We start from the raw sequence: 23,762 nt of genomic DNA, 5'->3' as shown, positions 1-23,762 counted from the left end.
CTAATGCTTTTTTATATGTATTTTTGGCTGAAAGTTATTTTCTGTCTTCCCCCATGCATCCTCCAGTTTCTGCAGGGAATTCATACCACCCATGTAACATTGTTCACCTTACAGTCCAGCCAGAGTGGTTTCCAACAATATTTGACAGACATTAGGGAAACCATGTTGAGTGGTTGCTGGACCACAGGGAGCCATGATTCAAAACTATGCTCTCCAGCAAATGCTGGTTTAAATTCACTATTGGGAAAGGTATTATTTTGCTACAGAAGCCACAAGAGGGGTTTCCACCACAGCTCAAGTTTTCTGATCTACAGTGACTTACTCCTGTTCACAGTTAGCAAAAATACATCCTCTGAGAACGTAACTCGCTAATACACATCCAGCACCAACCAAAAGGAATAGCTTATAGCTAACTTACATTTCAGGGTCTACAAAAATAAAACCAATGAAGAGGAAACATGGAAAGACCTAGTAATATACAAAACTTCTACTTCATTGCTTTCTCACTGAAGCAGGCTAACAAAAAGGGAAAAAAACACCAAAGCAACCTGTAACCCCAAACCCTTAAAAGTAATTGAAAAACCACACCCATTTAGGCTTCCCACAACATTACTGACTTGCAATCAAATCACCTTGCTGCTGAGACTTAGTTGTTAATAACAGACTAATGACCTGCAGAAAAACAGATCTGGCCTTAATTGTTATATTTTTAATGTGAATGTAAATATCTAAGTAGCCCAGTCACATCTCGTGTTTCAGAAATTTAAGTAGGAAACCATCCATTATGACTAACAGTGACTTGGACCAAAGCATTTATTTATTTAAGAATTTTATTGCTCACAGTTGTGATTAGTGAAGACCAAATGTAACACGCTAATCAGGGAATGAAAGACTTCTGAAGGAAATTGATTCTGCTTGCAAGGAAATGTGCTTTTTATTACAGATGATTTGTTCTTAGAATGCAAAGTGGTAGTAAAACAAATAAATCTATATAAAATGTAAAAGAAACTTGCAAAATATACTACAGATAGATGCAATAAATAATTAGAAACCTGTGACTTATTATATAAGCATCCCACAGAGGAGATACTGCAAGGATTTTCAAAATGAAACTATTTTTATATCAGGGATAGGCACACAGAAGCAGTGAGTGCCAAATTTTGCAGAATTTTCGCTTCATACCCACTCTAATAAAGATTGAACCACTGCTCCATGCATTATTTAAACATGCTGCCTTGGTTCAGTTCACAAACAAAAATTTGCCCATAGCAAATTAGAGTTAATCTAGTTTTCCCAGTCTAAATAAGCCATTTAGTTGTACCCTTGATTTTCACTAGTAGCAAATAGCATGTCTCTGATCTCTAGCAATAGATTTAGGCAGCAGTACTACAAGTAGGTCCATGTCTTTGTCCACATGGGAGCCGTGAAATCGATAAGGACCTGCAGCGACACCAGGGTCATGCAGATGTGCCTCCAATCATATTCCCACTGGAAGACTTTGGGCTCAAGTTAGCTTCTGCTCTGCAACTCACAGAAGGTACTTTCTGCCCCAGAGGGCAACACTTTATGGGACAGCAGTAGCTTAACACTGACTTCACTAATTAGAGCAATTCCTCTGGGTTCACCACCCTGAGGGCACTGCTTTCTTGCACGCTACCTGGTAGCCCAAGCTTCTGTGACAGCAGTAGGGTCTCTTTGGACCTTGAGCCTGCCAGCCCATCCAGGCTGGCTGAGCAAGAAGGCAGTGCTCTGCTGAACAGCCAAATGCCCTAGAAGATGCAACTAGGCCACGGTTTCCTTTTAAGCCAGTGTGGTATGCAATGCCTAGAGTGTGAAGCCCATCCTTTCCAGTCCTGCAGTAAGGACTGCTAGCATTATCATCTACATAGTTCTACCTCACTACCTCAGTATCTTTTTATGTCTGTATATCCTGTTTATCCAGTATATTTAGATCCTGGAAACAACTTGTCTTCACCTCCCTGTCAGGCTATCTCTACCCATAATAACTTCAATAACCTGTTATCTCTGTTCTTGAGGCTGTCAAACTGCTGATCATCCCTCTTTAGAAAGGCTGTGTCTTTCCCTGTCTTTGTAAAGTACTAAATGCAGAACTACCACTCTATAGCTCTGGTGCAAATGCAATTTAGGGAGCCACAGTTTTCTCTACCATTTATCATTCTGGTCTGATGACTTCAAACACTCATATTGTGCTCTAAGGAATATCTGGACATCACTGATTTCTTCTTTCTGTGTGTACTCACACTTCTGCTACATGTCCAAGGCTGACTAAAGTCTTCAAAGTCCTACCACAGTGGACCGAAACAGGACATTTATTTTGATAGAATGAGTTTATTTAATACTAGCAAGATGACCATGCTCATTTAGCCTGACCTGCTGTACTTAAGCAGCATCTAGCACTGGTAACCTCCAAAAGCATCCCTCTTACCCTGCTTCCTGAGAGGATGGTCTAGATGTTTTCCTGGAGTAAATTCCTAGTGTCCTACACCAGTTTATTTTTTAGAGTTCAAATTAGTGCAATCTTTTTTAATTGCTAAATCTGGTAAAGGCTGAATAATTTCTCTTATAAGAGTGTAGTGCATACCTGATCCTTCCAGGAATCAGCAAGTACCTCTTGATGTATTTCTTGTAGTATCTTGTTGGGTCTGAGGTTACACACAAGAAAGCAAAACTCAACTAAGTAGTTCCCTTGGGCTGGCTGGCTGCCTCCATTAATTCATATCACCAGAGCAGCGAAGTTCAGAAGACAGTAATCATTCATTGGCCCCTTCAGTGGTTAGAGGAACTGCAGTAGTCAGATCTTTCTTTGATGCTATGCACCAAGGGGACAACTCTTAACCCAGCAAACTCATCATCATCATTAACATCAGAAAGTTGGCTTCCCACTGTTTACCCAAAAGTTAGAGCAAAGGGAACTATAGTTGGAAAGAACAAGACAGTACAATTGGGAGAGTCTTTAAAGGCAAGTAGCAGCTTGTTTTCTTTATCTTTGCTATCAGACCTATCATAAGTACCCAGTTACACTTTCTGGAAACCACTTTGCTATCTCTGGGGGTTGAAAGCAGAAGGAAAGAAGGTTAAACACTGAGACTTGGCAATATAAACTGTAGGTCTAAACTATTTACTCCTTCTCCAGAGTAAATACAATCCTTTCTGTAGGAACTCTTCCAAGGGAGTTTTATGTGATCTCACGTACCAACAAATTTTCCCTTATCTTCTCCATTTCTTTCAAAAATTCCTTTTTTAATTTTCTTCCACACACAGTCCACAAGCTCATTCTCTTCCACAAGCCTCCCTCAGGACTTTCTCAGAGTCTGCAGAAATGGGGCTGCAAAATGACATCTTAATGCTATAAATATCTATTCCCTATGTGTTCCCCTTAATGTATGTGCCAAGTCAACTGACCACCATACATTCATCTTCCTGTCAGCGCTGCAGAGCCAATTCTGCTCCCAGTCAGTATGGTTTTGTTCTGCCTCATGCATCAGCCACAGAAACATTTGCTTGCTTTTGGATCACCAAAAGGTTTGCCTTAGGAGCTGGGAAGATTTATAGTTTTGGATGGAAATTGCAGAATTTGGCAATTTCAGCCAGGCAAAACTTGGGAGCTAACTTTGGGGTCTTTGGGGGTATCTTTGAATAAAGATCGTGGGATTTGGCCCAAGGGATTTTACATTTCTGTAATGAAATACATCATCATCACCATCATCATTGTTATTACATTATTATTTCTCTGCTGTTTGGCAAAGTAAAAAGTTTTCAATATTTTTTCCCTGCAGCATTTTGAAATACCCCATTACATTTTTTTTTCTTTTTTTTTTTTTTCTTTTTTTTTTCTTTTTTCTTTTTGTAAGAAGCAGCAAACTGAAAACTGAATAACGGTAGAGGACTACCTGATAATTTCCCTGTCTAGCAGACAATCTTTTCTTCCAATATTTTCAACACAAAGCTACTTGCTAAATCTTGGCACTGCAAGAGGAGATGGAGAATGGAGCTGCCCATGGGACTGCTGAGGAGGAAAAGGAGTGTGGCCAAGGCTCTTCCTTCACTTCTCTTCTTCTTCAGCTGAGCTGAACTGGTCAGCAATTCTGAATTTGACCAGCTGTCATAACTGATAGAGGAATGAGAAACTAGATGCTGGGTACTGAGGCTCTCTGAGTAGAAGACAGCAGTACATTTCATATCTAATGAGAAATGTTTGTTTCTTGTATGCAGACTATTCACCTTGTCACTTACATCAGGGAACACATCCTCAGTTCTCCTTAGCCCAGTATTTCCCAGTGCCTCTCACCATATTTCAACCAACACTGCCATGGCTTCTCCCTCAATCTGTGAAATCACTTGAGAGATAACCTTAGTCAATGTAGTGTGTAATTTACTGACCTGCTTTACCAGATGTCTGAGCTTCTGGAGCTGGGGAGAGGCCAGAGATCTGTGCTGCAGCTGAAGATGGGTCACCTCCTGGGAGCATGCACTGCAAGGCGCCTATACACCTGTGACACATTCCACATATCCTGTCTATACAGACACCCTATAGACACCTTCTGATTGAGTACTCATGTACTTCAAGAGAAGAAACTTGAGGGATCCCCATCTGCTCTTGGGCAGGGAAAGGGGGCAGAGAGGGCAGAAGAGCCCTCACCTAGCGAAGTCTCTGAGGAGGGTTTGCAGAGAAACTTACCAATCACCAGAGACAGCTCTGGAGATACTTTAAAATAAAGAAGTTTTTAAAAAAAAGAAAGATGTTTTTGCATGTGAGAAAGTTTTCCGGGTCTCCTATTGATTTGGAAAAAAACATACTAATAACTAGACACAATGGCATAAAATTAATAAGACTGCCTAAGGTCACAGATATGAAGGGAAGTGTTCTAAAAAGGCATTTGGAAAGGAAGATTTCAAATATCATTACTGGTTTTCACTGTGAAGCTTTTTGAACTTAGTCTGACCATGAGCTCATGGCAGTTGTTTTCATCCTACTTTGTGTTTATTGTTATCCTTGTAACAATTTTTAAAAATCAGTTTAAAAGACTTCTAAAGATTTTTTTAAAGATTTTAAAATGTCCTATAGTGATCTGAATCCAAGTAGTGCACAGTTACCTGCTAAATACAACAAAAGATTATAATATCAGCAATGCACATATATCTTCAACAACACTGTTCATTTTTAGAACCTATTACTTTTAAAATCAATAGGAAATGAGTGGAACCAAGCACTTTGCTCCTTCTTTTCCCCCCCTTAGAGCTACAAAATCTATCCACTATTGGATCTGGAAGGGCTGAAACTGCTTGATGAAAGGCCATGTACAAGAGCAAAGAAACAGTAAGTACATTTGCAACCTTTTGGTGACTGGCAAATCAGAGAAAGGTCAACAAAGCTATGATAAATGAGCCTGAGTTAAAACCATACCTCTAAATGCTTAGCTTGGAGAATGCAAGTGCAACTACACTCAGTGACCTTTGTGATAAGTCTAATCTGTTACACATGCTAGCACCAACAAAATTGTAGCACTGTGGGCATCAGGATGTGTAGTTCTCCCATTACAGCTCTTCTCAGTGCCCTGCAGGAGCATTTCAACAATCACAGCTTCATTGTTAATATGAAAAGAATATGTACATGCTAATAAATGCACTGTTCTGCATTTGGGGGCCATCACCCCCAACACACATCTGACATTGGCTTTATTAGCTTCATGGCCCTGACACATTATCAACAGAGAGTCTTTGAGACAAGCTTTTGAAACACAGAATTATTTATGGTAAGAAAATAAAGAACTTGAGTCAAGTTGCTTGTATAGCTTGTACAGGCATTTCTACATGTGACAGTTGGACACAAATCCTTAGTGGAAACATAAGGGCCTCCAAGCCTTGAGGGCTGTTGGAGGGCAGAATCTGCTGAGATAGAAGGTAAAAGAGGGAGAGATGTAGAGACAAGAAGGCAAAAGACTGTTTCTGTGTGATGAGCTTAATATTGGCAACTGAAATAGTGTCAACGCTAGATGGCCTGTAGATTTCCGAGACAGAGCCCTTGCTCTTGGGTCTATGTTTACCTGTCTGAGCTCTTTCCCACCCTGCAGCTCCTCTCCATTACATGAGGGCTTTGTTGTGCTCAGGCTCCTCTATTAACCTGAGGAACCCAGTAGGAGGCAATTGGCTTTAGCTCCTATTATGTTTATCCTCTTACCATTGTTTTGCTAGGACAATCTAAAATGCAATTAAAGTCACTACTTTCCCAACATTTTTTTAAAGAAAACAAAATACTTTCATCAGATCATTGCCAAGATTTTATAAACAAACATAATCCTTTTCCAAAATCAATCATTTTCCAAGGCAAAGGCAAATTGAGTTATCTACTATTATTACAGCAATAAACTGTGTTACGTGTCAAGTGTTTGGGATAGGAAAAGCCATATATCAACAGCAGAAATGCATTAAAAGAAACTTCAGGCAGGTTTATTTGTTTTCCTACAAATATAAACATGTTTAGTTGTCTGCACTCTGCTCAAGCCACTATTTACACAGCAACTCTGTAAGAGCAACTTAACAGCCTGATGAGACAAACAAAAAAGGTTTTACCCTCTGTGTATCAAGTGAGGAATATTCCCTCCATCCTGCAATACATTTGTTTTTTTAGACATATATCTGGAAAGAGAGACCTTCTCTTTGCCAAGCTGTCTCCATCACCGCTGAGTAGTAGCTGCTAGTGAGACTTCTTGAAGGAATAAGGGGCTACTCTGGGTCAAAATCTGCTTTAGTGTTATTTGATGGTGCTGAAAGAGCAAGTACAAAAACAGAGTTTCAGCTTTCAACTGAAAAATCAAATGCTGCACTTCACCTCCTGTCATTCTGATTGTGCATCCCTAGCTTACTTCAAGCTCCCAATGAAGTCAGTGGCCAATTAATACAAACAATAATTGCTGTTCTCTGCCTCTGCTTCAAAGGCTTGTTTAAAAAGTAATTAGAAACCTTGTCCTGAGGTCCAGAACTAGCACAAGTCACCTCCTTCTTTGCAAGCACTCAATCTGAAGATCAGATCAAGGTGGGAGGAGAGCATATGGAAGTGGAGAGGTGAAACAATGCTTGCCTCTGTAAGGCAATGAGAAAAGCAGAAGAGGCCATGATAAGAGGCAGCTTCTTGTCTCTGCCACATGCTTGCTGATTGTTTGCCTGCAACTCATGGTCTGCCACAGACTCCATGAGTTGTGGCTTGTGCCCGCAGAAAAATGTACCCTCCATTGGGCTCTTCATGTGTGCTCTGCTCCATGCCACTACTTCCACCAAAGAAGGCCAGCCTCCAGGGAGTCCAGGAATGGCAGGTATCACTCCAAAAACATGAACAGAAGCTTTTTGCAAATACGAATCAAAAAAAACCCTCCACCCAACAATAACACAGGAAATACTCCTCCATCTCATTGCCTCTTAGTATTTGAGCTTAAATTTTTGTTTTTATCTCACCTGTCCTAACACAGGGCTCATCAGAAAATTATCAACACAAGTAGTTCATAACATGGCTTCTGGAAGAAAATCACACTCCTTTGCTTAAATGAGTTAAGATCTTAAGGGATTTTATTCTCATTAGAAAAAAAAGTAAACAAAATTTAGCACTTTTAAAAGGCCCAGAAGGGTAGAAACAAGCACAGGAAGATGAAGCTCCTCTGAACATTTGGGATAGGGTTGTCATTTTCCTGCAATTCTGTACAGCACTTAGTGTAAAGGATTCCTGACCTTAAGGTGATTAAATGAGTGAGAGCTGTAACATGGCATTATCTCAAGGTGCACCACTGCAATAGTGGAGAATATATATCTATAGAGTCTCTCTCTGGTTCTCTTCAAAAACAATTCCTATTGAATTACAGCTTTCACCACTATTTATCAACAGATTATTGTTTGTGGAACAATGCTACTTTCCTGCTCAAACTATTCCAAGGCTGACTCATATCCTGGTAATTCATTAATACATAATATGATTTTAATCCAGTAAAATCATTTCTGCACTATGCATGTACTAAATCCTACAGCATCAAATGAAAAACATATCTCAAATTCTCTTTCTAAACATTAACGGAATGTTTTGCTTGGCTTCCCATGCACAACATCACTGAGGGGAGGGGTCAGACAGAGCTGTAGAAAGCAATTTGATAGCAATGTGCACTACAGAGTTTAACACGGGAATATAAGAGCTGCAATACTGAATGAGACCTGAGGTCAAACTAATCTAGTATCTTCCAACAGTAGCCCTTGTCAGAAACTTCATGGGAAAATAGAGGTGGAATAACCTGCCCCAGCTGCCCTCCCCACATTAGGTCTCATCCCATTAGAAATTGATTTAAAGCCTAGATTATGAGGTTTAATATTCCTTCCAAGCAGCAGACACCAAAGAAAATTTACTTTTAACGATAAATCTGTATGTGCTGAAGTGAGGAGAACTGGAGTTGGGGGGGGATGTATTTGTTTTCATGTTTCAGCAGACATAATTGCTACAACCAACATGGGAGATACTATCACTTGGCAAACAAACTTGTACTGGCTAGAACTGTTTATAATTTATGCCTGAGGTATTTATGGTCTCTGTGTATGATCTTGCAACCCTTTTTTTCTCACAGAGGCAGACTGTACCACTATTCACAATCTCACTGACACCAAGAGTAAGCACCATGTATAACAGAAAGGTTTTGAGATGTATTCCTTTTATTGACAGTGTAACATGTCGCTTCCCAGCAGAGTATTTTTTAACCTGATTGTAGAAGCAATATGGTGCCTGTCATAAGCAAGATATTTTTGCAAGCCTCAGTGACACACAGTGCCTTACAGAAAATCTGCATAGGGAATGTACATGATCAGCGACAGGGAAGTCATCTCAAATTTTCTTTCTGTGAGACACACTGATTTCTACAAGCAGCTCCCAGGATTGCCTTCAGCACTCGAGATTCTTCCTAGTTCTCGACCTGCCTCAGCAGCTGAACCAGCACAACTGTTTGTATGCCACGTGTGCATAGAATCAAACATACTGGGCCAGACTTAGCTGGATTGGCTGCAAATCAGTCTAAATCAAGAAAATGTATCTTACAGCATGGCTATCTTATGTTGGTGAGAGGACAGGTGCATCAAGGCAAAACCACTCTCCTTTATGTGTATCGCTCAAATGAGTGTTGATACACAAACAGCTTGTGTCCCTTCATCCCTTTCTCTCATTAGTCAACCCTGCATGGTACTGACTCACCCTGTTCAAGTGGTTTAATGCAATGAGGACCAGCAGATTCCTTTAGTGTGACTGCAATGTGAATACAGAAGTCTGCCAAGTACAGTAGCCTTACTTATGTAAGTGAGAGCAAAAGGAAGCCCTGGATATTTTCTCTGTCTGCTGAAAACTACAGCTTACCACACATGCACATGCAAACTCAGGCAAATGTCAGTGAGGGGACTTGTAAGCCTGCTAGCTCCTCTTCCCCATTGCTGCCTTCTCTTGCAGGGACACAGAGAGCAGCACCCTTAAGGCTTACTAATGCTCTGCACTGGCTGCAGTCCAGTCCTGAACCTCTCTGAGAGAGAGGTTTGCATGGGTTAAGGTAAAAATGTATTTTAAATATTAAGAAAAAACAAAGCAAACAAAAAACCAGCAACAACAACAAAAAAAAAAGTGATATTTCTGCTACTGTCCCCTTTATGTCTCTTGCCTGGCTGTGAAGTCGTGACAGAGCAGTACTGCTAGTGCCATTCCAGAAAGAAGGGACAGGGTAAATAATGCTCCTGTTATTGTACATTGGCTTCTTCTGTTTATTTAGTAGGAAAGAAAAGGAAAGAGTGAAACAAGAACAAAACTTTATAACAGTTTTCACTGGTAAGTTAGCCAAACTGTGAAGCTGATCCATTGAATATGAGGGATCAGGGTTTCAACCACTGTACTTTAAATTAACTTACTTGAAACATAAGTTCTAGCACCAATACAGATTAGCTGAAAAATTTCATCATGTGCGCAATTACAGCATGGTATAGCTGTACGCATCTGCAGTCTCCCACAGCTCAATGTCTCTGGACCTACACTTGGATAGATATACTCAGCTATTCATCTAGCTACTCAGAACAAGAACAGTTATAGGAGCAGCAGTAAGGTAAAAAGGACTTTTGTCTTGGCTTGGAGAGTCGTGGCATAAAATTCCCCTTTCCTGGTACAAGGAATTTCTTCAGGCTTTTAAAACTGGGGCACAGGACTCGGGATTCTCCGTCTTCCATTTTCACAGTGCAGTGAGAGAGAGAGAGAGACAGATGCTCCAGCCCTTATCTCTACCCATGCATTGAGTTAAGTAACTTAAGATTGGTGGCTGTATAAATCAATGCAAGGGCTGTACCCTCATCCTGAGACCTCCATCAGATTATATGACTGGGACAAGGTCAACTGCTTTACTGGGTTATATGATCAAATGTGGGTGGCAGGTCACTGTCATGTAACCTAGTGAAGAAAACCATCTCTGGTCCCTTTTTATTTTTTAATTTGGTCCCTCTATATTCAAGATACTTGGTGATTCAGTGCTGCTGATGTGGATGCACTGATTTACTTGAGTTTGAACTGGTTCTGTACTGCCATATTTATTATCAATGCTTCCATACAGAAGAGCATAGAGAGATCTTTGTAGTTAATCTTTGTGGGCTTCTTTAGGCCAAAAATAATTCCCACAAACACCTTCTATCTGTCATTCCCTGTATGATCAATCTCTCATTTCACACACATTTTCAAAATGGAGATACCATGTGAGAGATTGCCCTTGGAAGGCTAATAGTGCATATTTTGTACAAGTAAGTGAAAAGATGGATGTTATTAAGGGGGATTAGATATCCAGTTAATATGGCAATGTTTCAAGATCAGGTCTGTGTGATCCTTGGATCATAGACAGTTACTGCATTTTTCAAGGTGCTATATTTCTTTCTCTTGTTCTGAAATGCAAGAAGGTATCTCTTGACAATTATCCATTGGTAGCTCTATGTGAAGCATCCTTCTACCACATATCACTCATAAGGTCAGCTAAAATTAATCACTTCAAATTCTCTGGAAAGAAAACCTACTTGGCAATAAAAAAAGGTCTCTCATTTAACAGCATTATTTTAGGACTGCATGGATTATGGTTCTGTGGTGTATGGGTTAACAAAGCAGCCCTAAGACTGGGTTCAAATCTTATTTAAAGCCTGCTCATAGACAACCTGAGGGAAAACAAAACAAAACAAAACAAAACAAAACAAAACAAAACAAAACAACAAAACACAAAAACCCAAAAACACCAGTTGGGCAATGTTTGAAGTATTTCACAGGTCAGCATTGTGATATGCTGGCAGTTACTAAGGAAACTGCCTTAACATCTGCTCACAGCATACTTGGCTCTAGCCATCACTTCCAGTTGCTCCACTCCATGAGTGTCAAGTTTAGAGGAACACTTGCTTGGAAGTGAAGCTGGGGAGACAGGAAGGTGGGATACAGTAGGGCACATAAGAAACACATTACTTTAAAAGAAAGAAAGACAAGTCTGAATACACGAACATGATAGTGGATATGCTCACATCTTTCTGTTTTTCTTGAAGAAAACAAACAAACAAACAAACAACAAAACAAATCAGCTATACTTAGGCTTTTACTGGATAGTTTTGTAGTGTTATAAAACCCCAAACCTCTAGCAAAATGTGCCCACAGAAAATTACTAGAAGGGAAATTCAATATATCATGAAGCTAGTGAGTCAAATTTTGTTTTGGATTTCCTGTTGAATAAACTGACATCACTGAACTTCCTTTAGACAACAGTACTACCAATAGCAGACTATGAGGCACTGTATTCCAACACCTAGTTATAAAATAGTCATTGCATTCATTTCAAATCTGGTAGGAAAGCAGTAAAGAATAATCAACAATCAAACAGGCAATATGTCAAAGCGAATAAAAAATGCCATCAACTACTGATTGTGAACACATAGCTTTAAAGAAGCTGTAGAAATGCCAGAGAGCTTATGCAGGTATTCCACATGCCAGAGGGGTACTTTTGCCTGGTGGACAATCATCTCCTTTTACAGTGGCTATATTGATTGAAATAGTTGGTGAAATGTCTACTTGGACAGATTTCATTATGGCTGAACATCATGTCTGTGAGATCTAGCAATCATCAAGCCCCACTTAAGTTGCTTTTGAGGCTGTAAGTGGACTACAATGATGCAAATGCCTTGAATTGCCTCCTGCAGAAGGTTAAATTCCTCAGCATACAAGGATTTGGCTCTATTTTGGGCAGTTAGAGAGGGACAGAGGAGCAGAGTGTAGATCTAGCAGTCCAAAGTATTGTATGTTGTTCACTGCATGTTACACTAAAAGCACTATTTTATTTTATCTTTTTTTCTGAATGGAGAGTTACAACAAATGGACTCCCTGGAGAGTTATGACAAATGTGCATGCTGTCTCTCCTTGTCTTCTCTTGCAAAAGGCAATTCCTACAGCAGGAAAAGAAAGTTATTTATGATAGAATTTCACACATTTTTCTGGGTGCTTAATGAAGCTTGGACTTGAGTGGAGCAGAAAGAACGCTTATTGTTGAATTTTTTTCAAGATCACTGCACAACAAACAGAAACTGAATAATCAATTAAGTTAAATGGCTTTAAAACTCATATTGGCTGAGGATTAAGGTAATTACGTCTGCACTTATACACATTCAGCTTTAAGCAGTCTTGCTTGATCTTATGCTGCTGATGTCATTCTAAAACTAATCTGAATTCTTGTCCTGCTGTTAATTACTGCAAAGGTTACAAATATAACCTCTCCTTGCTATAAATATAGCTACGTTATTTGTATTAAATGCTCAAAGGAGACACAGGCCTCTTTTTGCAAGGTTTATACAAACAGATCCAATGGTTTCTTTCCGTACCAATGAATTTACAATTCTTTAGGCTTAAGGGATCTTTTAAAATAATACACAATAGATGGGTTTGGTATTGTCAAACAGTGATTTCAGCATTAAAGGTGAAAAAAAGAAATCTATTTTAAGTTTGCATGAAAAGAGAGACTCTGGGAAAGTTGTATTACTCTCCACAATATTGCTGGCAAGGCAATGTGGATTCTTCACCTTCTGGGTTACAAATAAGTTTCCTTTTAAATGGTTGGAATGCAGGGGAGGGGAAAGGAAGAGAAACCCCCTACATTTTCCTTGTCTAACAAGGAGCCCCAGCGTGAGAACCACTCCCTAGCAGAAGTAATCTGTGATTGACAATAGTTTTCTTTGCAACCAGGGCTAAAAATGGTTTAGCTGTAAACAGGCAAATGCAGAACACTTTAATGCCCTTTACAAATGCAAAAGCTGCTTATACAAGCCCTGTGCATGCAGGGTGGCTAGCCAGTGGCTCCAACTGATCAGCAAGCTTCAGAGTTACTGAGAAATTATGAATTTTCATAGCAGGGTATAAACACAAATGCAAGAGTTTTTGTTGTTGTTTTTCTTTTTTCTTTTTTCTTGTAATGAAGGAAGAGGGCAGATTAACAAAAACTTGAGAAAAAATTGTCTGCACTGTCCAGGCATTCCTATATGTGATCTTAGGCAAGCTACAATATTGGGCTTGAAAAACTCAGAGAAATACTTTCCTCTTCACAAAGATAATGAATGTGTGTAAGGCACTTGGTACAATGGGGCGGGAGCTATACAAACAGCCTGAACAAAGTCTGAGACTTTTCCCTACAATCCTAAAGTTGGCTCTTTCTCTCTACAATGGGTCTACATAGGTCTACAACGAAAAGACATCAAGGAAATGAGGTGAGATAGGACAATCTGAGTTTCACAGGGAATATGGAAAGAACCTTTTTATTGAAGCATGTAAAGTTGCCTTGTGCTGAAGTTAACATTTACATGAATAAAGCTATGCAGCAACAGCTTATTTGTATTTTTCAACAGTTTGAAAAATGTTGCTAACATAACCTGTGTCTCTGTGGCTTTTTTCTTTACAGGTTCTTTCTCATGAACCAGACACACACACTTATACAGGGATTCTGCAGGTCTTAAAAGGGCATGCTTACCAACTGCTTCCATGGGTATTTTGTTTAATGTTGGCAGGATCTGTTCCTTGATGTGAGTGATGGACTCATTTGGAGATGAACTCCGTATACACCAGTGAGGCCATCTGAAACTAAATAGGAACTTAACCCCAAACAACATACACTTCCAAGGTCCTAAATAAGTATTTGCTAAACACATTGATTTGTAACTTAAAGATGTCTTTAGTTTTAAAATGAAAATTAGAGGAGAAAGGCAATGTTACAGCAAAATCACAAGTCCTTAAAACTCTCTTATGAATCAAAATAACAGATATAACACAAATAACAGCATCTTCTATAAAGACAGATTAAGCTTCTCTAATTCACTCATTGAAAAGGCTAATATACTTAAAATAAATTTATCTGAATCTCTCAGTAATGGTCAGTGTTGACTGCCTATTACCAGAAAAATTATTTCTTATTTTTCCAGAAAAAAACATGGATGATTTATATGCCAGCAGTGTCACTTAACCCCCAACCACATTTTCCCGTCAGACCTGACAAATTCTCCTTTGCAGGGGAAGCAACAAAGTATAAGTGACTAATACATCAGATTTCTTGATCTATATCCACTTTTCCTTTTTCTTTGTTAGCAGGCCTTCTGTTTCCCTAACTCAACAATTATCACCTTAAGCACCAGACAGAAACAAAATTATCACAGTGGTCCCTCCACAAAGCTGGCATCATACCATAGTTGCTATAATCAGTCTCTGGGGCCCAAATACCTCAGACTTCAAACAGGAAATAACTTTGTCCTCCAAATTTCACACTATGAAGGACCAGCATTTCTGGGACCAAAGCAATTCTCCAGAGCAAGAATTCTCTGGGCTTGCACTAAACAGGCTGTTAGAGCAGCAGATAAGCTACAGTTAACATGTCAGTCAAAGTATCACATAGAGGCAGACAGAGCGCCTGCCCTTGTTCATTGACAATGGCAAAAGTAGGATGGCCAGGTCATGTTTGTATTTCCAAACCAACAATTCTTGTCTGATCACATGAGGGTGAGAAGATCAGCTACGGCTTCATTCATTGCACAGTATGTACTGTCATCAGCAAGTAATTCATTCAGCAGCCCAGGCACATGAAGAAACAAAACTCAGATGAACAATGTTTACAGAACTGCTAAGTTCTGATCAGAAGAAATAACTGATTATTTACAGGCAGATTTCAAAGTCTGTATCAAGACTTTGAACAATGAACACATAAATTTTCTATCTGCTCTTGCCTAACAAGAATGCAGGTCTCAACTTTCTTGACAAGTTTTTCCCTGGTGTAATTACAATGACTTCAGTGTCAAGACCTGTGGCTAATACTGCAGTGACAAACTGTCATGATACAAGAAACTCAAGAACCAGAAACTATTCCTAACTATCTCTATCTATTCCTAACTATCTCTAGATGCATCATGAAGGGAATGTTTCTTTTTAATATTTTGTTCCTATTTTTAGCAGGTGTATTAGAACCTGACAACTTATCCTTGTCTGACATGACCCAACAATATTTTTTTCTGTCTAGTCATAGAACTCATGGTTCTGGTCTGAGCTTTTCCCATCCTGTCCCAGCATGAAGCCAACCTTGCACTGACTCCTCAGTGGCTAACCACACACTCAGGGTGGAGTAGACTTCTCAGATAATAGAAGTACCAATGAGAATCAATAGAAAATCTTTTGAATGATGTATGTATTTCCAGACATTTGTTTCTCCCTTATTGATGAACAAAAAAGCTCTAAAATACTAATGCTGTTCTGGACTTCATAATTTTTACATGTGCAAAGCCCATGAAGATAATTAATAAAAAGGCAACTCCCGCAGAAAAAGAAATAATCCTTGAATACTTCCTTCCTTTTCTCTATTTAAAGTGTAATTTCTCCAAATGTACATGGGTTGTTGTACTGAAATGGGAAGTACTTATGCACTTAATTGGTCATAGAAAATATAATTTTATATGACTTAGGTAACAAATCATGACACACACACACAAAACATGACATAAATGATACTTCATATGAATTCCCACAAAATTCCTTCAATGATTGCTCCATAAGCAGATTCTATCAGGCAAAGGTGAACTCATATATTACACTCTTTTTTTTCAGTTTAACTGTTGCAAATGCTCTATTCCAGTAAATTATTCAAAATTAATCCAGTGTAAATATGGTAAACCTCTGTCCCATAAAGATCACAACAAATTAAAGGATTTGAACATAAGATTCTGCCTGTGCTTATTACACTATACCACAGGGTATAGTCCCCATGGTATATAGTGTCCTGCTTCAGGACACTGGCATTCCTACTACTAAAAACAATGAAACAAGACACTTCCAGAAATATTCTAAACCAATCTTAGACTATAAAAATCCGGAAGGTCTTTTCTAACTTTACCTCCTATGACAGTATGATTAAAATCTGTAATACAAATGCTTTACTTCTTTTTCTCTTCCCCCCCCCCCCAAAAAAAAAAAAAAAAGTCAGTTGAAATTAACAAATTAACATCCTCATTTTGCAAAGAGTGAAATAAGTGAAGAATTACCTTGGCAGGTCCGTTCATCTGTGAGGAGTTTATAGCCTTTCTGGCAGCTGCATTCAAAGCTGCCAACCGTGTTTCGGCAGAAATGGTCACAGCCACCATTGTTTACCAAGCATTCGTCAATATCTGCAACGAATGAATGGGCAAAAATTTAGTTCATGGCTGTAATTAGAGTATTTCATGGCAGGAATATAGGACTTTACTCAGATCCTCAAGGAGGCTGCAGTTCCCACTAGGAAACAGGTTTGTCAAATGTATCCCTTCCCAAACCTTTCTGGAAAAGCTTACAAAAGAACTACGAATGAGATGTTCTCAAGACAGAAGTATTTCTCTCAGCAGCTCAACCAACAGATGACCAAGCCAAGGCACTTTGAAGTTAAAAAAAATTTAGGGAAGTTTCTTTGTAGATGCAGAGATGTGCCTAACACAAGACTTCAGGCTGTGTAAGATGTGAATCCGTCACCTTACATAGGAACTATCAAAACCTAACAACACCTGAAAAAATGAAATAACAACAAAAAAACACAAAGCAAAACATATTTGATTTGAATTATCACAAAATACTTCCATTATCACTACATAAAGAAATGCAGAGGTATATTTGCTCACATTTAGGAATATGTGCTAGTTTGTCCACTATGAACACAGTGCCACTGAATAACCATTTTCATACCTCTAACCTTTCTGATTTGATGTTTTTGCAGAGCAACACTAAATGCATGTGAGATGTTGTCTCTTGAGTTGTTCTCAACGCATAGCGTCTATTGCCTTTATTTGAAAGCCATGTATATGTGTGATGGACAGGATCAATGGCTCTTAATTTAAAAAGTCATCAAGAAGATAAAGACTCTCATGAAGATAAAGACTCTGTTCTGAATTTCAGACTCTTGACTCCACTTCCTCCACCCTATAGCTTCTCACAAAGGTTTGGAAAATCTGGAATGACCAGTCCCTTTTCCATTCTATAAAAGCTTCTGCAATAGGTATATAATAGGTCATAGAACCTCATCTGAAATACAGAGCACCTTTCCATCCTCCCCCAGTTATAAAACCATGGATCCACATTTTCTGCAAAAGAAAAAAACAAAAACAAGCCTTCTAGTTTTCAGGAGAAGAATACTGCCAATAATATAGGTCTTTTTAAGGATAAATACAGAGAAGAAATATGTCATAGAGCCCTGGCTGCACACTTCTGAAAGTGAAAATGAGATCTTTGAGAAAAATGAGTGGAGAATGACCTTTCCTTCTGAAAAGTCTCTTACAAGCTCTGAAAATTTGAGGTAACAGCTAGCCATTTAAAAAGGAAATGTTGCAAAACACAAAGCTAGGAACTAATATGTGGAGATGGAAATTTATCAAAGATGCATGATGCTGGTGAATGAAGGGAGCATTTAAAATAACTTGATTTTAGGATGACTTTGAGAGTCATTTACTCATTTTTGAATACACGTGATTACAGATCTGGGAGTGTTGTATGGTTTTTATCACATTTCTGCACGTCAAATACAATCAGCAGCAAAATATGTCTGCAAGAGCAGTGAGGAAGTAAAGCTAGAAATTCTAATAGCTGAGAATCAATTTCAGCCTGCTTTTCTAAATGGTGCTTTGTTGCATGGACGTTGACAGAAATACGTTCAGGAGGTGTACAACTCAAATGAGCAAGGGCAGCATACATCATTATAAAGGTTTGTTTGTAAGCTGAATTTTTGGAAAAGAGAAAGCAAAGCTGCTCTGAGACCCTCTGAACTAATACTGCTGCTTACTGCTTTTGTGTCTGGTTCTGCAAAGGAGTGGCGTTTGCATTCAATCCTATTAAAAGCATGAGGGTAAAATGGTAGGTAGCAGCTATAGTAGTATCACGCCCTGAGTGCTTTGCACAAACGTAGCTGCAATCTTTGTGTCTCAGGTAACAGAGTTCTCAAACTGAGCTGATGGCTGGAGTCTTGTTTGTTGTCTGTGGTCCTCAAGTTTTGGTGACTGAAATAGAATAGCCAAGAAAGATAATCTTAGGTTCTCAACCTGATAAAACTGGTGAAGATTACACTGTTGGCTGCTTTGCCTAATATCATGAGACTGAAGGCAGCAACACATTTGGCTTCAGCTGTGATTACAAGCACAGGTCCAGATCAGCAGTGAAAATGTAAGACTTGTTGGCACAATTCCCACAGGCTGACATTTCCAATCTCATGAGTGCTGCCTCCTAACTTTACGATGTGCAGACTGTGGCATAGGTCTTATGATAGATCGCCACAACCTTTTTCACAGCACAGGTGTACCTAACTATAGTTCAGCTTGCTATGACAAAACTTTTGGACAAATGAAATTGTGAGTTAAAATTACTAATATATTAAGCATCACAAACACACAGAGTAGTCATCCATCATGAAGAAGGTCTCTCTTACCCATAAGAACAACATGACCTCTGGGCTACTCTGCTGTTGAGACTGCTTGAAGCAGAAATTACTTGCAGACTGTCAAACTCCATTCTGAAGGACTGATGTTTTAAATGACAGCCCCTGGATTTCATGTGTTAAATTACAAGTTCCAGTCTCACTAACTTTCTTCTTGGGGTCCCTATAGTCCACAACGGACAAAAATCAAACCTTCCTGGCCGCAAAGGGTAGATTTGAAGCTGTTAATTGTTGTAATTCCACTAACAATACAGCATATCAGTTTTACACCAGCAATTCCTTGGAATAATCCTGTGCCAGGGTCTGGGTAAAACCTAGGAGAGTCCACAGGAAAATAAAGTATTTACTCATTTCTTCTAACTGGAAGACATGATGTGGCCTTCTGAAACCAGGACCTTCAAAACAGAATAGAGGTCAAAACTGTTAGCTGCAAAAAACATTCTAAATAACACAAACAGCACCAGTGTCCCTGCTTTCACTGTATTTCTTTCCATGGCCATAGCAAGAATGATAAGGCATGTAAAATTATTTCTGTCTATGGAGAGCGGTGCATTACTGCATTTCACTTGAAAGAGAGCAGTATCCAACCATATCGTGTCTAACTGGTTCATAGAAATTGCAACAGTCTATATCTCCATTATTTTTCTTTCCATAGCTATAAATAATTTGTTATGAGCCATGTGAAAATAAATGATTCCACCGTGTGACAAGGTGAGGCTCCATTTATCTTTAAACTGACTGGTACCCAACTTTGTCAAGTGCCTTTTGTGAACTTCACAGACATGTCTGCTTCCATGACATGTCTGCTTACCACACAGGGAAAGAAAACACAGTGGAAACCCACCATAGTATCTACCAGCTTTGAAATTACTTAGTCAAATCTCCTCATACAATTATTGGGACTGTCTGTAGAAGAGTCATAAAGCTGGTGAGCTCATGTCTTCAAATATAGCTCTGAAGTGGCTCCTTTTCAATCGATGATACAGGTTGCATAAAAGTGCCTCAAGCTTTCCACAGTGCATAGTTTCCTGGTATCCCTAGGAATGCAAAAGTATATACAGAGCTGTATTTCTCTGTAGAGGATGTTTCTCTGCAGGCAAAATGTCCTGACATCAGTGCTCAGACAATGTGCTGGTCATTTCAGACTAGGAGGCCTGATGGACTTTCAGTGCATTAGCAATGAAATCCAAAACAATTTCTCTTAATGCAGTAAGTCTATGCTGTTAAATGATACCTTGCTCATACAAGCTACTGATGTACAAACACCAACTGATGTTCCCTGCACAGATGGGACACGTGCAAAAACAGAAAACAGAGACCAATGAAAAACCACAGAATTTACTCGCATAGCCACAATTTGATTAGAGGTAACTGACATTCTGTTATTTTTGTTTTCATTTCATTGTGAAGAATAATGGGAAAGATTGTTCCTGTTCCACTTGTACCTTTTTAAGCTCTGCTCATTGTGATTCGTGTTTAGAAGGAGCTAGTTTTGATCAGGGTATGTGTGTATATGCATATAAACTTGCAAAGGTTTGCCTTGCTGCACACAAGACAGAGAACAAATTAAAAAGTAGGGATTTTAAGCAGCTTAGAATTTAGCTTTCCACATAAGCTGCTTAAATGCAATGGAAAGGGTAATCAATATGCAATCTTCACTTAGCTCTTGAACAATGATGGATATGGAGGTTTCCAAAGCCTCATCACAGGCAGAAGTTAGACTTCTCCTTTCAATGGCTGGACAAATATTTGAACTGATTGTGTCAGCCAAATCCTTTGCAGTATAAAAATGCTACCTAGCTTCAGGAAAATAATATACTCCAAGATCTTACACATATTTTACTTTACACATATTTCCAATATCTTACACATATTTTCCTTTGCTTTTCTTTCTTTCTTTTTCTCATGCTTCTAAAAATCACTACTATTCCCTAACCATTATAACTATTGTTGTCTTGTTGACACAGGTATTAGTTTCGTGATGCATGCAGACCACAGAGTACTTTATAAAACAGGCCACAAAACTCTTTAACCTTGTCAGAGATGGGGAAATAGAAGCACAGAAAAACAAATTTACTCTCCCACACTTGAATCCTATCCCCATGCACAACCCAACAGGCTATCTCTGCAGGAGGATCTGGATAGGCTGGACTGATGGGCTGAGGTCAACTGTATGAGGTTCAACAAGGCCAAGTGCCGGGTCCTGCACCTGGGGCACAACAACCCCAAGCAGAGCTACAAGCTGGGAGATGAGTGGTTGGAAAGCTGCCAGGCAGAGAAGGACCTGGGAATATTGGTGCATAGTCACTTGAATATGAGCCAGCAGTGTGCTCAGGTGGCCAAGAAGGCCAACAGCATCCTGGCTTGCATAAGAAGCAGTGTGGCCAGCAGGGCTAGGGAAGTGATCGTCCCCCTGTACTCAGCTCTGGTGAGGCCGCACCTCGAGTACTGTGTTCAGTTTTGGGCCCCTCGCTACAAGTAGGACATGGAGGTGCTCGAGCGAGTCCAGAGAAGGGCGACGAAGCTGGTGAGGGGTCTGGAGAACAAGTCCTACGAGGAGCGGCTCAGGGAGCTGGGCTTGTTCAGCCTGGAGAAAAGGAGGCTCAGAGAAGACCTTATCGCTCTTTATTAAAGGAGGCGCAACATTAAAGGAGGCTGTAGCGAGGTGGAGGTTGGTCTGTTCTCCAATGTGCCTGGTGACAGGACGAGGGGGAACGGGCTAAATTTGCACCAGGGGTGTTTTAGGTTGGATATTAGGAAGAACTGCTTTACTGAGAGGGTTATTAGGCATTGGAATGGGCTGCCCAGGGAAGTGGTGGAGTCACTATCCCTGGAGGTCTTTAAAAGACGTTTAGATGTTGAACTTAGTGATACGGTTTAGTGGAGGACTTGTTAGTGTTAGGTCAGAGGTTGGACTCGATGATCTTGAGGTCTCTTCCAACCTAGACAATACTGTGATTCTGTGATCTTGTTTAGACAGCGTGTCAAACAGTGTAAGCTTGCACAAAGCACATGCTGCTCTACATTACCACCAATGCTCAGATTGCAATTATTTAAATATTTTCCTCTCTTTTTTTTTCCCCTCTCAATGTAACATGAAATATATTAAGAAATTTGGAATTAACATAAACATAACCTATTAGGCTACACTTGCAATGTACTAAGTAACATTTCCTATTGTATGTATGCCAGGGATATTTTATTAAAGACATTCCATATCCTCAGACATACTGGATTCAGTGCTACTGGAAGAAAGCCTAAATCTAAATGCTGTCTGGTAGATTGCAGAGAGTTAGAAGTCCTAGTTCTAGTTTTACAATGGGTTTATCTAGCAGTTTTGGCAAGTTGTAACACCTCTCTACTTTACTCCATTTGTGTAACAGGGTATTGGTAATTATCACGATATTTTCAGGACCAATGCTTTAAAATGGATTAATTTAACGGAAGAAAGCATTTTGAATCAAAGTAGTTTACAGTAAAAAAAAAAAAAGTAGTTAAATTACAGTTGTATTTCCTTTGTGGGCTAGGCTTTTGAGTGATTTGTTCTGGAAGATTTTGTGAATATGTGCAGAACTGTACAGGTGTACTCCACTTTAAGAAGTACATGTGCTGCTCCACCACTCTACCTGTGACTGTGCTCTCCAAACATAGCTCATTGCCTCTAACATGCTTTGCATGTTTCAGGGAGGAATAATTCTATTTATGCAGTATTTTCTATTTGAGGCTTTCAAAGCACAGAATCTTAACAGCTTTATTACATTAAAGCTACATAACGCTTCTGCAGCAGAGATAAATTTAATTATTTCTCCCTTAACAAATGTGAAACTGAGGCAGGTAGGGTAGTGTGTGACTTTCCTGCATCATTTAGCTATAAAATGAAATAAAGCATATATTACAGCACTTCTAATTTGAGTTCTGCACTTCAGTGATATCCTCATTTTCCCTACCGCAGTGCTAATTAACTGTAATGTATGATAATCATTACTGAACTGAAGTTCCACTAGGTAGCAAATGAAGGTTATCTGTATAATTAGCTTTATGGCTAGGTTGTGAGGCAAGGAATTTTCCTAATTAACAGAACTAAAACTAGACCGGGCAAACAGGAATGAGTGTAATTAAAATTTGATCTCCCTCATCCTGAAAACAGACTGCCCACAAAATAGAGAACTTTGTGTAAATGCTTATAGAGCATGGAAGGGTTGGGGCAGGTTTCAACACATTTCTCTCATGTCACTTTTTCTATTTTCACCTGTTATCTTTGCGATTTCATGAAGAAACTTGTCTTCCAACACAGATGGTAATCTGTCACATATGGATTTAGGTGTCAGCTATTCTCCTCCAGGACATATCCACTCTGGCATTATCCACCAACCAATCAATAAAAGAGTCTGCTAGGCTGCCAAGAGATCAATCACCTTGTAAAACAAACATTATATCCTATTATTTTCTTATTACAGTTAATTAGATTTATAAAATACAAAAAGCCTTGAGAGCAAAAAACTTAGAAATGCTGTCAGAACAGTTTAGACCCTGATTTTTCATTTGTGAAAGGGAAGGGATTTACTAAATCTAGTATGAAAAGAAAGGATTTCCATCTAAAATTTTGCTGAACGCTGAATTCTTTTTTAAACTTAAAAACATGTTAGTGCAATGCTACCAACCCAAACAGTGCAAGCTGTCTTAAGACTGTGATGCCAGAATGTGAAAGGGACCGGAGAAATAAAGAGATAAGGGAACTCCAGTTAATAAAATCTAGGTGGA

The 23,762-nt window shown here is 39.2% G+C and overlaps 1 protein-coding gene across 2 annotated transcripts in view; it reads right to left on the bottom strand.

Moving 5' to 3' along the window:
• Window positions 1-23,762, bottom strand: part of SCUBE1 (signal peptide, CUB domain and EGF like domain containing 1) — a 213,261-nt gene that overhangs the window by 34,133 nt on the left and 155,366 nt on the right. For both annotated transcript variants that reach the window (XM_032204498.1, XM_032204508.1), the window contains one exon: window positions 16,594-16,716. In XM_032204498.1, coding sequence (XP_032060389.1) covers window positions 16,594-16,716 — 123 coding nt within the window. The remainder of the gene's footprint in view (window positions 1-16,593; window positions 16,717-23,762) is intronic.

The sequence above is a fragment of the Aythya fuligula genome, chromosome 1, assembly GCF_009819795.1.
Source record: "Aythya fuligula isolate bAytFul2 chromosome 1, bAytFul2.pri, whole genome shotgun sequence".
In the NCBI taxonomy this organism is placed as follows: domain Eukaryota; kingdom Metazoa; phylum Chordata; class Aves; order Anseriformes; family Anatidae; genus Aythya; species Aythya fuligula.
This window is presented reverse-complemented; position numbering and strand designations above follow the sequence as displayed.